This window comes from Lutra lutra, chromosome 2, assembly GCF_902655055.1.
Source record: "Lutra lutra chromosome 2, mLutLut1.2, whole genome shotgun sequence".
Taxonomy (NCBI): Eukaryota; Metazoa; Chordata; class Mammalia; order Carnivora; family Mustelidae; genus Lutra; species Lutra lutra.
In genome coordinates, this window is record NC_062279.1 from 81948671 (window position 1) to 81965075 (window position 16405).

Consider the following 16405-nt stretch of genomic DNA (forward strand, 5'->3'; position numbering starts at 1 on the left):
CATGGTTAAATGTGAACTTAAGCTGTATACTTATGATTAGTGCATTTTTCTGTATGCATATTGGGATTCAGAATGTTTAAAACAATACACACATAAACAACTTTTGGGTTTAACTGTATGTGTGTTTACACCTACATGGACAGACACAAACACCTGCATATATACACACGGAAAGAGAGACAGATTGACTGTACAAAGCAACTAAAAGATGATACTAGAATTACTGAAATAAATAAATAAAATAAAGATTTTATTTATTTATTTGATGGACAGAGATCACAAGTAGGCAGAGAGGCAGGCAGAGAGAGAGAGGAGGAAGTAGGCTCCCTGCTGAGCAGAGAGCCCAATGCGGGGCTTGATCCCAGGACCCTGAGATCATGACCTGAGCCTAAGGCAGAGGCTTAACCCGCTGAGCCACCCAGGCGCCCCTCCCCACAACACTCTTAATCAAATAAATACATCTTTCAAAAAAGAGAGAGAAATAAATGTTTGCATATACATTGAGCATTACAAACCTGTTGACACTATAAAACAGTAAGTCTCAAAGTGTAGTCCACAAGGATCTGAAGGTACCCAAGACCTTTTCTAGTGGTCCACAGAGTCAAAACTATTTTCATAATAATAATAATTATTTTAAAATACTATTTACTTTGTTTCACAATACTGACATTTGCACTGATGGTGCAAAAGCAATAGTGGATAAAACTGCTGCTGCACAAATCAAGAAAATAATATTAATCTGCACTAATAGTCATTGTATTCTTTACTACTGCATGCTAGCAGGAATTAAATAAATAAATAATTTAAAAATAGTGTTCATAAGTGATGTTCTTGAAGGAGCAATTAAAAAATTCTAAGTGTATTGAATTTTAAAATTTTAGCCCACATTGTTTTAATATTCTGTGTGAAAAAATGGGAAGTATCCATACAGCACTTCTGCGGCATACTGAACTATGTTAACTGTTCCTATGAAAAGCACTCAGGTGACTGATGTTCTTAGCTAAACTAGGTATTTTCATGGAACACCACAGAAAAGCTATGGGCATTTAGTCTTAAGATATTTAACAAATAACTTTTCAACAGCAAATCAAGACAGCTTACAACTTCAACAAAAATTAAAAAGGGAATAGCATTTGTTGCCAATAAAATAATGTAAATTTTCACACAAAATGTGGAATTTGGGGAAACTTAATATTCATCACCATGACCCTGACAGCTTTTCAATACTTAATAGACTTTCCAATGAGATCAGAAGTGACATTAAATGGATGTGACTTTTTGATATTCTATAAGGAAATGTGTCAACATTTGCAAAGTCCAGCATACCTATATTTTCCTAATGACCAATGCAGGATGTTATAAAATCAGGTTTGGGCAGAATAGCCATTCACTGTAACTACAGTTAATAAGACTATACTGTATATTTGAAAATTGCTGAGAGAGTGAATCTTAAAAGTTCTCATCACAAGAAAAAAAATGTGTAACTTTGTGAGGTTTAATGGATATTATCTAAACTTAATTATAATCCATTCACCCTATTTACATATATCAAATAACTATGTTGTACACCTTAGACAAATACAATGTTATAAGTCAAGTACATCTCAATAAAACTGGAAAAAAAGCGGAAATTAAATTGTTTGAAAATAATTAAGACACCAAAAAAATGTGAACAGTAATAAAAGTAAGAAACTCTAAGAAAAAGTGTAAAACGAGTGGATTTTATTGCAACAGAAAATAGAGTGTTCACTAATCTGATTTCAGAATTTACACTGCAACTATCACTTGTTAAATTTTGACATGGCATTAAAGAATATTCAGCTATGGAAAGGCTATTAAAATACTCTTCCCTTTTCTAATTACATGTCTGATGTCATATTTTCTTTACTTATTTCAATCAAAGCAATATATCACAAGGCCAATATGAGACTCTGGCTGTCTTCCCTTAAGCCAGCCTGAAAGAGATATGCAACAATGTTAAACAATGGTTACTCTCCCTACTATTTTTATTTTTGAAAATATAGTTATTTTCATAAGAATTAAGTTGTTTATGTTAACGTGTGATGAGTAGGCTTATTTTAAGTGATTTAATAAATGTTTAAAAAATTTGTCTCAATTTATAATAAGGCTGTATGAGTAGCTATAACTCACAGGAACTAAAGCTCTTTGTGTCCTTAACAATGTTTCAGATTATAAAGGGGTGCCCAGACCAACAATTTGAGAGCCACTGCCATGCAATATGAACTAAAGTGGAGAAGACAGGACAGAATTCAGGCTTCCAGGTAAGTAATTGCAATAAGAGATTCCAGGTGAAATGATGAGAGCCTGGCGAAGACCATACTAGTGGGGATGGGGACAAACAGCCAGATGCAAGAGTCATTTCTAAACAAGAATCAACAGGATAAGTAACTGATGAGATAATCAGGGAGACATCTCATGGAAGAAAGTTGCTTCAGCTGTTTCTCACGAATGACTGCATACAAAGCTGAGAAACGCAGACGGAAGGGCTGGTTCCATACATTAACTCTGGGGTCCAGTAGGATACTGAAAATAATTATCGGGAACTCACAGGAGTAGTTACACCTAGAGGTAAAGATGTGGAAGGAGCTACAGATAAAGCAGAAATTACTCAGGGGAAAATTGATGAGTAAGAAACTAAAAGGACCAAGAATGAATATCTGGTAAAAGCCAGTATTTCAGGACAGACAAAAAGGAATAGCAAGTGAAGATGGCTAATCAGTTGTAGTCAGAGAGGTAGAAAAATAGCTCCAGGAGTGGGTCAAGCACTAGTAGCCAAAAGCTGGGTGGGTCAGGCAGGAGACTGTGTCAGGATGTAACATACAATCATTAGTTCTTACCAAGTAATAGAAGGACTCAAAGAAAAGTCAGTAGATTTGGTTAAAAGGAATAAAGTATCTTTGCCAAAAAGTACAATGGAGCAGGAGATAACGTCAACAGGAGAGTAAGTATTCAGAATACTAAGTGGTACATATTGTTTCATGTGTTACCCCAATAGTGTACGGCTTTCATAATTTAAAGAAATTCAAGGAAAGGAAAGGAAAGGAAAGGAAAGGAAAGGGAAGAGAAGGGAAGTGAAGGAAAAGGAAGGGAAGGGAAAAATAAATAATGAATATCCCTGAGAAAGTATAGACCATTGTAGTCAATTAGTTTAAGACATATGGCAGTGAACACAGGGAAAACAAAACAAAGTTAATGCAACAGGACTATAAAAACTTTCTTTTTTTCTCAACTGAGAGACCCTTCTGTAATTTTGTAAGCCCTCAGAGGAAAAAAAAAAAAAAAAAGAGCCAAAGAAGAAAAGCATATTGAAAAGTTGAGACAGCAAAGGTAAGATAATAGAGATAGGTGTCAGAAAAGGGTGGAAGAGATGGAACAGGGACTGAACAAAAGAAGTCACTTCCTGTTAAGTCAGAAGCAAAGGAGAAAAGAAAGGATAATGTTATAGGTAGCTTTAGCGTGAAGACAGGGAGACACTGGTCAAGTTCCTGCCCAATGGCTTCTATTTTTTTTTTTAAGCAAAAGCTAAGCGTGTATGCTAAGATTCAGGATAAAGGATGATACAATTATTAGAGAGACAGAGAGAAAAATAGAGCACTAAGGGCCAAGTACAAGGATTATTGGAAACATAGTGAGGACCCAGCCAAGACTAGATCACCACACAAAATAAATCAATACAGATTCTTAATAACTGAAAACATCTACATCTGTAGAATTAAGCCAAAAATATTATAATCAAATGAGTACGAAACTTCTGGATGATATTAAGGAGTGTTACAGTTAGACCCCTGGATCGTTTTGTCAGCCACCCCCATGGTATAATGGAAAGCTAACTATCAGTGGAGAAGAATACTCACTACACATCCAGTCATTAATAAGTTGGCCTTTTTATAGGTTATTCTCAGGAATCAGAATAGTAATCTTCCCTAAATATCACAAATTCATACTATTGTTCTCTCACAAGAGGACTAATAAAGGTCAGATGTTTCAAGTTACCCAACATATTCTATTAGTGATTTAATCAGTGTTTTGCCGTTATTCCAATCAGAGCTCTAGAAATATTATTTTGTATTTACATCATCTCTCAGAGGAGCTATTTGCATGTACATAAATTTGAATAATTTGCTTCATGAATTCTAACTGTAAATTTCCATGAAATATCTATGGTAAAGGAACTCATTTAAAAAGGTTCTCTGCTTTCTGGAACACAGAAGCGATGTGCCTCTTTTAGGTAGTAGCACAAAGAGAATAGAGAAGAGTTCTGCAAATATATTCTGAAAAGACTTTACTATATTATTGTATTATTCATCTCCAAAAAGGGAAAAAAAGTACATTTTCATAAGTTAAACTCTTTAATTTGTGAAAAATTGGTAAGCTAAGAAAGCAAACAGTTCAACTTCCGCATACATTATTCTACTTTGGGATTCAGTTAAATGCTTACATTTTGATAAACCAAGTTCGAAATTTAGATCTCTTTGTAATTAACTTGGTCAAGAAACAGAGTTTTGTGTATTTTTCTGTTGGTTTGGCTTGACTGGTTTTGAATCTGAAAGCAAAACAGTGACAAAAACAAAAATAGTTAACACAGGATATAAAGAATCATGAATAAAATCATGAATAAAACTTGATAAAGTCTTACAAGATACAGCTGTCATAAATGAATGAATGAGTGAAATTAGGAGACCACTGGGATCAAACCTCCTTATACAAATGAGATGCCCCCTAAAATTAGTGAATTACTGAAAGTCATAAAGCCACTCAACAACAGTTCTAATTGAGATACAGCAGTGTTCTTTCTCCTATACTACCATGCCATCATGAGTTAGCAGACATACAAAGGGAACTTTAAACATTTAATACAGGTTTAGAAGTGCTACCTTTAATCACAGTTCCAGTGAGCCACTGACCAATCAAAAGACTTGTTTTTTTCTTTAGAGTCAGTGACCCATTTTATTCCGCTTGATTTAGCAAGCATAAGTGAGGCTCTTAAGGAAAGAATTTTGAAGCAAGCAGAATATAAAACTATGTATGTATCTGTGTACACACACACACACACACACACACTTTCACATATAGGTTAAACATACATGCATGAATATATATATACACACACACTTTTATGTTTTGCCCACTTCAAGATTCTTTGCATAAGAGTCTCATTTATGTATGCTACATAATAAGTGTGTATGAACACACTTGTTATATATGGTTAGAGTTAATACATTGTGTTAACAATCTAAATAAATTGTAAATATTTGAGATGAGATGGGTGTATGTGTATATATACACATATATATATTAGATGTGTATATATACATGTATTAGAGTTAATACATACATAATACAGTTCAACTAGAAAATAAAAGATATCATATAAAGAATACTTGTATTAAATAAAATCAAATGTCAAAACATACAGTATGGGTAGCCTGGGTGGCTCAGTCATTAAGTGTCTGCCTTCAGCTCAGGTCATGATCCCAGGGTCGTGGGATCGAGCCCCACACCGGGATATCTGCTTGGCTAGAAGCCTGCTTCTCCCTCTCCCAAACCCCCTGCTTGTGTTCCCTCTCCCGCTGTGTCTCTCTCTGTCAAATAAATAAATAAAATCTTTAAAAATAATACAGTATGGTCAAAAGGGATTCAAAAGATCAAGAAGAGGGAGTGAAGGGGCACCTGGGTGGCTCAGTGGGTTAAAGCCTCTGCCTTCGGCTCACGTCGTGATCCCAGGGTCCTGGGATCGAGCCCCACATCGGGCTCTCTGCTCTGCAGAAAGCCTACTTCCTCCTCTCTCTCCCTGACACCTCTCTGACTACTTGTGATCTCTGTCTGTCAAATAAATAAATAAATAAATTTTAAAAAAATTTTTAAAAAATAAAAAAAAGAAGAGGGAGTGAACATACGTTCTAATCATAGACTCATGAAATTTTGAGGACAAAAAGAACTTTCACATTCTGTAACTTTCCAGTGATGCTTGACTTGGGTAATATCCCTACCCAAACTATGTTTAATCACTGTAGCAACAAAGAACCACCCAAAGAAATTCATTTTATTTTTGGACAGTTCTATCATATCCTTTAAAATTGAACTTGTCTTCCTCAATGTTTCTCTTTGGTCTTGGTTCTGTAACTTGACATCATACAAAAGAAGTCAAGTTTACCTCATGTGATAATTCCTCAAGCAGCAAGTAATTATTCTTCTATTTTTCAAGAAAAACAACCCACAGTGCAATTGATCAAACAACAAATTTTCATGTTCCTTCAAACCCTGATCATGATTCCCTGAACAAACTCTGATGTAATTCTAACCACCACACACAATGGCAACCAGAAATTATACCCACCATATTAACTTTTTTTTCCTTTCTAAACGTAGTATTTCTATCAGTGTCCAAGACCAAAGTATTAAATACCCATCACATACTATCAATTTATATTAATCTTATTCTCAACTGAAACTTCTAATTATTTTAAAACTTTCATAAGACCAGGTACTACTTGAGATGAGTCCTGAAGGACTATGCAGGAAGTTGTCATTCTACACATAAAGAAGTCTAAGCATAAACAATGGCAAAAGAAGTTTAGGAGCAAGGACAGATCAGCCTTTCTAAAACAAGTGAGTTGGGAGAAATTGGATGGGGAGAGAAACCATGAGAGACTGTGGACTCTGAGAAACACGCTGAGGGTTTTGGAGCGGACGGGGGTAGAGGGTTGGGTGAGCCTGACGGTGGGTATTAAGGAGGGCACGTATTGCATGGAGCACTGGGTGTGGTACATAATGAATTTTGGAACACTGAAAAAAAATTAAATTTAAAACAACAACAACAAAAAAACAGATGAGAAAAAAAAATCTACAAAAGGAAAAATAAAATAAAATAGGGTAGTTTCACATAAAGTTTGGGATGCAAATTAGAGAGGCCCTTGAAAGTCAAAGTAGAGAGTCTGCACTGGGACCCATCAGGCAATAAGAAGACACTGTGGGTCTTGAATATAATATTAACAAGATGAAAATGGAAACCATATGCAAAATGAATGATAATGAACAGAAAAAAATAGGGTAAATAATTAGAAAAATATTGATGAAAACTGTTCAAAATGATGGTAAGTGGAGATGCAATGAACATGACAGATATAGGAAATCATTCTAAGAGAAAGAAAGACAGGTTCCATTTAAATTTCATGCCTGAGTAGCTAGAGTAATGAGGATGCCAGTTTTAAAACCTGGGAAATTATTTGGAAAGGGGAGATCATTAATTCAGCCGATGGCAAAAGAAAAGCATGCCACTCAGCTGGGACTGTTCAATAGGTAGTAAGAAAATATATAACTGAACATCAGTGAAATATTCAACCTAAATATGTTATAGTAAGAATAATGTAGGCAATTTCCAACCGTATTCATTACCAAGATTACCCATACCCTTTTGCAATTGCCTTTCATCTTTTGGCCAATGTAGTTATCTTCAACATTTCCACTAGGAAGAAACTAGAACTAAACTAAAATCAACCTATTCTATTCTATAAATCAATAGTAGGTAAGTAAATTAGAATAGGAAGAAAATGGCTAATAGTATACTTACACAATACAGAGTAGCTTTTTGATTATTCAGTATTCCTACCCTTCTACCACATAAAACTGATGGGTACAAATATTATTATCAAGTGGTACAGTATCTCTCTAAAGGAGACAAAAAATTTCTCATAACAGAGAGCAACACTTTAACCCACATTTTTTTTAGTATATGAACAAACTAATATAAAGAAATCATAATTTTTCCATTAGTGCACACAGAATCACAGTAAAAATTTCCTTGTCGTGATTTTAAAGGTAGAGTACCAATGGTCTGGAGGAAAGATCATGAAGAAGACAGGATAAATTCATGTTAACATGACCACAAACTAATGTAAGTAATAGCAGCCCTCACCTAGCATTAATTTAGGGCTCATTATTAAGCTTCTCCATACCTAAGATACAAGTTTGGGCCAAGTAGGAGAAAAGTGATTTTAAATTTAACTTGTAAACATATTAGTGCAGTTACTATAAGCTATCAGACACTTGAAATTCAAATAGTCCTCAACAAATGGTGGAAGGTTCCCTAAGCTCAATGATAGTAAACTATGGCAGCACGTGCCAAGAGGTTACAGCCTGGTCAAATTCAGTATGTATGTATGTATTAATTTTAAAGATTTGTTTATTTACTTGAGAGAAGAGCATGGGAGAGAGCACATGTGAGTGGGGGAGGGTAGAGGGAGAGGGAGAATCTCAAGCAGACTTCCAGCAGAGCACAGAGCCCAATATGGGGCTGGATCTCACAACCCTGAGATCACGACCTGAGCCAAAATCAAGAGTTCAAAATCAAGAGTTCACCAACTGAGTGGCCCAGGTGCCCCTAAATTCAGTATTTAGAAATGTTATTATATCTGCTGGGAACACAAATAGAAATGACAAGTAATGTTTTTCCTGAGATAATTCTGTCTTGTTTTATTTTTGTTTATTCAAACAAAAATTCTGCAAGTGTATTTTATTTTATTTTTTGAAAGGTTTTATTTATTTATTTGACAGAGAGAGAGCAGCAGAAGGAGAAGCAGACTCCCCACTGAGCAGGGAGCCTGATGCGTGGCTCCATCCCAGGACCCCAGAATAACGACCTGAGCTGAAAGTAGATGCTTAACTGACTGAGCCACTCAGGCAACACTGAAAGTATATTTTAACATGTTCTGGTTTCATATATAATACACATATAAATATAAGTTTGCAAACCTACACCTGCTTATAAATTATGGTAAGCATTAATTGGATCACTTATGTCTGCCATCCCCCAATCACTATGTAAGACATACTTCTGCCTATTGGTTTAGATCAGAAAAGAGAAGTATTTTCTGGGTTTGAAAGAGATACTTTTAAAATATGATTATTCATGAAATTCCAAGATGAAATTCTACTACTGAAGCTTTTTAAATCCTTATTATTAATACAGGACCAAGCTAATATTTACTTTATATGGTAGCGCATCCCAAGGCAATGCACCAAAAATAAAGGCAGATCTGTCTAAACATATATTGAGATAAAATTTTCAAATTATTCTATCTCATTCTATTGGACAATAGTAAGGCCATAATCAAATACAATATATTAGAATCAAAGAATCTTAAAAATCTGACAAATTGAAATGACCTTAAGAATCACCATCTGGTCTAACCACCCAACCAATGTTCAAACTTTCTATAAAATGTCTGCCAAATAATTACCCCTCAATGCCAAGTGACACCAGTCATATAGAACTCTACTACTTCCCTTCCCGGTCAATTATATTTAGGCAGAACTCTTATCAGAAAGTTCTTCCTGAGAGCTAAAAATATCCTACCCATAGCTTCAGCTTATTAGTCCTGGTTTTCATTATTGGTGCCAACTGCCAAGTCTACTTTCTCATCTACATTATAGTTTTTCAATGATTTGAAAACAACTTTAAATATCTCAGTTTTTTTCAGTCTCCCTAATATGATAATGATTTTAATGATCTCAATTGTTCTTATTTCTCTCCCCTGAAAATACAACTAGCACAATGAAGAAATCTCTGTAAGTCTTGCTTTAAATATCATCCTATTAAGTGAAGTAATAGAGTAAACATAAAATTGGTAAAATAAAAATATTAATTTAAGTATGTACACTCATTTGTATCATATATATTGTTTACATGTAATACATATATATGTATATAAATCATTACTGTATTATCTATTTTTTTCCTTCAAATGATCTCTACCATACTGTGTTTCCCTCATCCTATACTTGCACAGATGATTTCTGGGCAAAAGTGCAATTTATACTTCCATCTATCTTTTTTAGTTTCAGTCCATTACTTTGACCCTTCAAGATCATAGTGGATACTAATTCTGTCTCAGATATTCATTTTATGTCCCTAAGTCACACGATTCTCAGTTTGGATAAGTATCTCCTCCATACAGTCTTATTTTAGTCATTGATAAAATGTTAAACATGATAAGGCCAAAATTTCATCAGGAAACATCATCCAGGTTGGAAATGTTTCACTAATTACCCAGTTGTTAACTTATCTAGTTATCCCTATACTGAGACCATACTTCTAAATATGGTCGATAGGGACTATATAAGTTATATTCAAGTTCCTTAACAAAATCTAAATATAAGATTTATAAGAGCCAAAAATCTTTGTATTTTTATTCACTCTTTAAGCAAATTTTTATTGTATGTATACTTTGTGTCATGCACTAAATTGATATCATCTCTGGTGATTGAGTCAATTAGATGCTACTCCCAAGAAGCTTACAATCAGGTGGGGAAAGCAAAAATTATAATTGATGATTGCCATAGTATTATAAACATGATAGACAATTAGGGAAATATGGAAGTATAGAGTGTAATTATCTAAATCAAACTATCAGATTAGGAAAGATTTCCCAAAGGAGATAGCCAAGGTTTGAGTTTGAGGTCACTGTGGGTCAGTCAGATTAAAATCTGGTTATATGGGTGTGGTGCTCTTCAGAGAGAGGTCCGGGCCAGGCATACAGACTTAGGTGTCTTAAAAAGAAAACCACTGGCTCAAAATGGTGTCACTTCAATCAAGTGACCAAATATGGACCTAATACCTTACCTGACTACATTTCAACCTACCCTAAAAATGTAGTGTTAACTGGTCAGTCAGGAATTTCCTGACCAGCATCAATGAGGAATCTGTCACATGTGCCCTCTCCATCGCCCAAAAGATGAGGTAATCCACCCAATAAAATCCCTTGCTCTTCCCCTTAAGGGAAGGTAGCCTTGCCTGAAGCAATCCTTTCTTTTGCTAATAACTTCTTACCACATTGCCCTTCCCATAAAAACCTTCCATTTTGTATAACTCTTCAGAGCATCTCTCTACTTGCTAGATGGAATACTGCCCAATTCTTGAATTTCTTAATAAAGCCAATTAGATCTTCCAGTTTACTCAGCTGAATATTGTTTTCTAAGAAGAGTCAACAGTGAAAGATGATATTTATAGCCACAGATTTGGACAAGACCACTGGGGCAGGAATTAACTAAAGATAAAAGGAAAGCATTGGCATTTTAGGTAAAGGAAAGCATACTTCCAAGAGGTGTGAAAGATCAAGTGTATATGAGACCTGACTCATATGTGAGGGGGGCTGGATAAAAAGACACAGATGGAGGTGTCAGAGGCCAGTTCAGCAAGAGCTGTGTGTGTGGAGCCAAGAAATGTGCAACCAATAAATGAGCCAGAGGCCAGATCAGCAAGAGCTTTTTCTATGGAGCCACAGAAAGCTATGGAGGCCCTTGAAGGGTTCTAAGCATTAGAATTACTTGCCTAGACTGAAGATTTAGAACACATCCTCTAGGGTCAGGTCCAATATGAATTGATGGAGGAAGACAAGAAGAAGGGAGACTAATAAAGAGTTCATGAAAATGGGTGAGGAGAAGTAATTAACGCAGTGCCCACAGGGAAGTGAAAATGAAGGACATATTCTGGAGGTGAGAAAGATGGAATTGAGAAGTCTTGGACACTACTGAATTTGAGATGCTTCAGTAGAAAGAGAAGGTCTAAGGAGATGCCCAGCATTTTGGTTGGTAAAAGAGATAATGGTATCATTTCCTAGATAATGCATTTCCTAGATAAGGAATGCATTACTCCTGCATCAGGAGTGATGGGGAGGATTTCTGAATTCAGGTGTTATCATTTGAAGTTGAGTTTAAGGTCAAAATAGGATAGCCAGGTAGAAAATATTGGATGTATGGATATGGCATTCTTCAAAGAAGTCTGAGATGGACATAGAGCCTTAGGAGCTAACAGTGAATACATGGTAGTTACAGCCATAGATTTGGATGGAATCACTCAGGCCGACTGTATAGAAAGAGGAGAGACCAATAAATGAAGGTTAACATCAAATTCAAGCTGTAAATAAAAAGCTTACCATATCCAAGGACGTAATCAATTTTTTTCTCATTTATAGTTTATTTCTTATATCTTAATGTGTTTTAAATTTCTAAAGTTTTTGAAAGGAAATTTATCAGAAAGCTTGGGGGGAAGGGAAGCTCTGCAGGGAAGGCAGAGCCTTTAGCTCAGGTCATGATCTCAGGGTCCTGGGATCAAGCCTGGAATCAGGTTCTCTGCTTAGTGGGGAGCCTGCTTCTCCCTTTCTCTCTGTCTGCCTCTCTGCCTACTTGTGATCTCTCTCTCTGTCTCTCTCTGTCAAATAAATAAATAAAATCTTAAAATCTTTAAAATCTTAAAAAAAAAAAAAAGATATATGGTAGTTCTAAGACTTGTGTTGCCATCTTCCGAACTCTTTGATTCATGACATTTGATTGGGGATGGGGGGTGGGAGACAGGCAAGAGGTAGTGGAAGAGAGTTCTATCAACTTCCACATATAGAGAAACCTGACTGATTAAAGCTGGCCTGACCCACACATAGAGTCACCATGACTGTAACATGTATGCAACAGTTTGTATCAATATGCCAACATTCATCAAGTAAAAAATACAAAAAGAGCTAAAACATGAGAATGTGTCCTTTCCCTTGGGAGGAGTAAGGCCTGACAACGTCCATTTTCCTAACAGGCTTATCTCCTGGTTGTGACACAAAAACTCTGAACACTGAAGAATAGTAATAATTGCAGATGGTGATTATTCCTAAATCTACCCCATCAGATACTTCATATCCAACTGGGCAGACAGCTAAGGAGGGACACATGAATGTAACTCAGGGCCATCCCGTAATACACACAGAAATCTGGCCCTGACATCAGACTCTGCAGCACTGAAATAAGTAGGACTAATAAACTTGAAAACCAAGAGATACTTCTAAATCAGGAACTTTATTTAATGCTAACCTATATGTACATGATACTGACTCTAGACTTCCAGTCTCACATGGTCAGACAGATATCCATCCCAAAATACCAATTTTAATATCCTTTCTTAACAAAATAAACTTCCCAAAATGTTCCTATCTCATACGGAATATCTACAAAACTATCATGGTCTACCTTAAAATAATGTTGATTCTGAGATGTCACCCATGATCAATATGACATTTAAAACATCTTAATTAAAAAATGACCTGTAACAGCAAATTAATTTTTATTCCAGATCACTGCGTATGTGATCTTATTACCTAAAGATCCCTTATATTTATGAAAGTTATTTACTTACAAACTCTTCAATTGCTGTAACCATTAGGTATTATAAAAAATATGCTGTGATTTTCCAGTAATATTAACCATCCCTATTCAAAAAAAAAAAAAGTCCAAACCACAAAAGGAGGAGTTGGTGTTTCAGATTTAGATTTTGTTTTTACAAGTAACTTCAAATTTAGTGATATATTTTTTGAAAAATATCCTTTTCTGAAAAATATTTGAAATATTTGAAAAAATATTCCTTTTTTGAAAAGGAAAAACATCTTTTTTGAAAAATATCCAATTTTGAAAAAAATAATTTTCCAATCTAAGCCCTTTGCAGAAAAATATTGAAATAGAAAACTGATCTACCATGTGAATTTTCTTCTTCCATGCATCAACATAAATGAAATATACCTTAAAAATCATACTTTAGCTAATTTTTAAATTGATATTCATTTTTAGGAATTTTTAAAACCATCCTTTTGAACTGTTGTTGCTCAAAACATGGAATTCTAGTATCCAATTATAGCTCCATATTTATGGTAAGAAAGAAATAGTAATTTTTTCCTAATTTTATAAAATATGTACATAAATTATGTAATCCTAGAGCATGAACAAAACTTTATAAAACTTTATCTTAAGCACTAGGTATTAGCTATCACATTCTAAACCTCTCTTGTGAAACCAATGGGTACATATTCTGATATGAAAAGTTCTGCTGATATGTTTCAACAAACCACCTTACTTTGATAAAAAATGCAATAACATTTCTCCATATAATAATATAAGACATGAAGGACGTACGATGGGCATAGATACTGCTTCTTTTTCCCCTTCCCTTTCTTTGAAGACTTCTCTTTAGAATAAGCTTCTTCAACCCACAAGGAAATTAAAATAAAAAAGGCAATCGCCAATAAAAACTTCATCTTGAAAGTTAAGTTTCAGGAGATCAATCTACAAGAAAGAACAAGAAAAGGTTTACATAACATGATAACAATACGACTCTAAGGAGTATGACCATTACTACCCAAAGGACAAGTACATTTGTACATGAAATTCTCATTGCTCAAACCTATGTGGTTGGCCTTCATTATATATTTGTGAGTAAAGGTTAAATGGAATAACGGTTCTTAGAAAATACAACCCCAAGGAGGTATAAAAGATAAGTATGCAAAATTTCTGATTTTATAGTTAGAGAAAATCGTAAGTTGACATTGAATTGCACAATATTCAATATATGCTTAGAAAACTACCTGCAAGAATGTTTAACACAGTGTTAAAATGGTTTCCTTCTTCTTGTACATTTGGATTTTTTATTTCCTTTTTCAATTTCTATATTTTTGAACTTTGCATGTATATTTTTTCAAAAATAATAAAACTATTCTAATCGCAAAGATTAAAGAATTGACAGAGATAAAAGAAAAATATTAGCATCAAAATTTCACACTTTAAATTCGTTGTTTTTATTTAAACACATTAAATTTGCAAGTTACCTTTTACCCAAAAAGGGTGCATATTGATTTAAGGTATTTTATTGGCTTTCCCACTTTGATGATATTAAGATTGATCGAAGATGATTTTTGACTCTACATTCTAGGTAACATAATATGAAAAAAAAAACTAGCAAGTATAGTCAGACCCTTCAAAATAATCTTCTTAGACCTATTTTAATAACACTTTCTATGCTCAAATTATAATTATATTCTTGCCGGTCCGATTCATCAAGAAAAAAAAAAAAGAAGACGACGACGACGAAGAAGAACTTTAAGCGTCTAGTAACACTAGAATATTTATTGAAGTCCTTCATTTCCAAACCATAAATTTTTTCTCCATCATTGTTTTCTGCAGACTAAGAGATCTATCAGACTCCTCACCATTCTCTTAATTCCTATCTCACCCTTATAATTTTGCTTCTCCTGTGTCATATTTTTCACCACCCTTTCTCCCAGGAATTCTTATTTTCTCCCATGTATCCTTTACAGCACCTATGGCAAGCCAGAGGGCTTCTTCCCAGGCCCCCTCTCCGAGGACCAGAGGGGGCTTATCATGCCCAGAGCAACAACAGAAGGTTCTCCTCTGTCAACTTCCCACTGGACGTTCCCTTCCCCCATCCTACGGTGGCATCAGCTTCCACACACCTCTGCCCACAGCAGCAGGTACTTCTCCCACCTCTACATTCTTCCCCAGGAAAACAGGCGGGCCGTCCCAATGGTTTGAAGGGTCCAGAGAAATCCAACCCTATGCTCCCTGTCTTCACCTCCAACCTTTCAAAGGGGACAGCTGCAATGACTGAAGGAGCTTCACAAAACAACGCAAGGAGCCCTCCCCGCAAATCCTGCGTTTTCCCAGTTTCCCCCCGGCTCTCAGCATCCTTCCATCCGGAGCGTATCCGCGGACGCCACCGGATCGGTGCATCCCTGACTCGGCTGCCGGGCGCCCCGCGCCCCTTTACCCACGCAGGGCAGCACTCGCCTCCTCCCCCTGCACGCCGCAGTGCTCCCCGCGCCTCCACCACCCCAGGCTTGACCCGGTCCTTCCGCAGAGCGTTTATTCCCGTCCCCAGACCACCGCCGCCTCCTACTGCGGGTCCTCTCCTGCCCTCCTCCCTCACCCCAGCCAAGAGCCCCCGACACCTACCCGAGGCGCCCCCGCCCGCAGCCGCCAGGCGAGGACGCGGCGGCTCGGGGCCCAGACGGCGGTGGCTTCTGGGGGTGCGGCGGGAGCAGAGCGGGGGCAGCTGCGTCCCCGCCGCCCGCGCCACCGCCGAGCTCGGCTGACGCGCCTGCTCGGGCCGCGGAGCCTGCGCCGTGGCGCCCCGCCGCCGGGCGTCCGCAGCCGCGCTCCGAGCCGCTGCGGGTCCGCGGGCCACGCTGCCGCGAGCCAGGGACGGAAGGCTGGCGGGACGGCGGACTGGCGTGACGGCGGGCCGGCGGGCCGGAGGAGGGAAAAGGTGTTCCGATAGCGCGTGGAAGGACGTCACAGCACCTTCCCCTCCGGCACTGAGCGGTTTCTGTGAAATGTAGTCCCCCTGCAAGGGACTAGAAAAGACGGGCGCGGGGAATGGGGGTTGAGGACCGTTTTGATACAGAAGAGGGGGGGTGCTTTTCAAGGGGCTGGAATTCTTTTAGGGTCACCTTTGAATCACTAGTAACAGAAACAGGAGAATAACGGATGACCTTCTTGGACCAGGGCGGACAACACTCAGTTTCTCTAATTTAATCATCAGACTCCTGACATCTAACGT

General features: G+C 36.9%; 1 protein-coding gene across 1 annotated transcript in view; it reads right to left on the reverse strand.

The window, feature by feature from the left end:
• Positions 1-16198, reverse strand: part of GLRB (glycine receptor beta) — a 101851-nt gene extending 85653 nt beyond the window's left edge. The window contains exons 1-2 of the mRNA XM_047717816.1: positions 15799-16198; positions 13966-14115 (exon numbers count right to left, since the gene is read on the reverse strand). Of these exons, the coding sequence (XP_047573772.1) occupies positions 13966-14087 (122 nt within the window). The 5' untranslated portion in view covers positions 14088-14115; positions 15799-16198. The remainder of the gene's footprint in view (positions 1-13965; positions 14116-15798) is intronic.
• Positions 16199-16405: the final 207 nt, after the last annotated feature.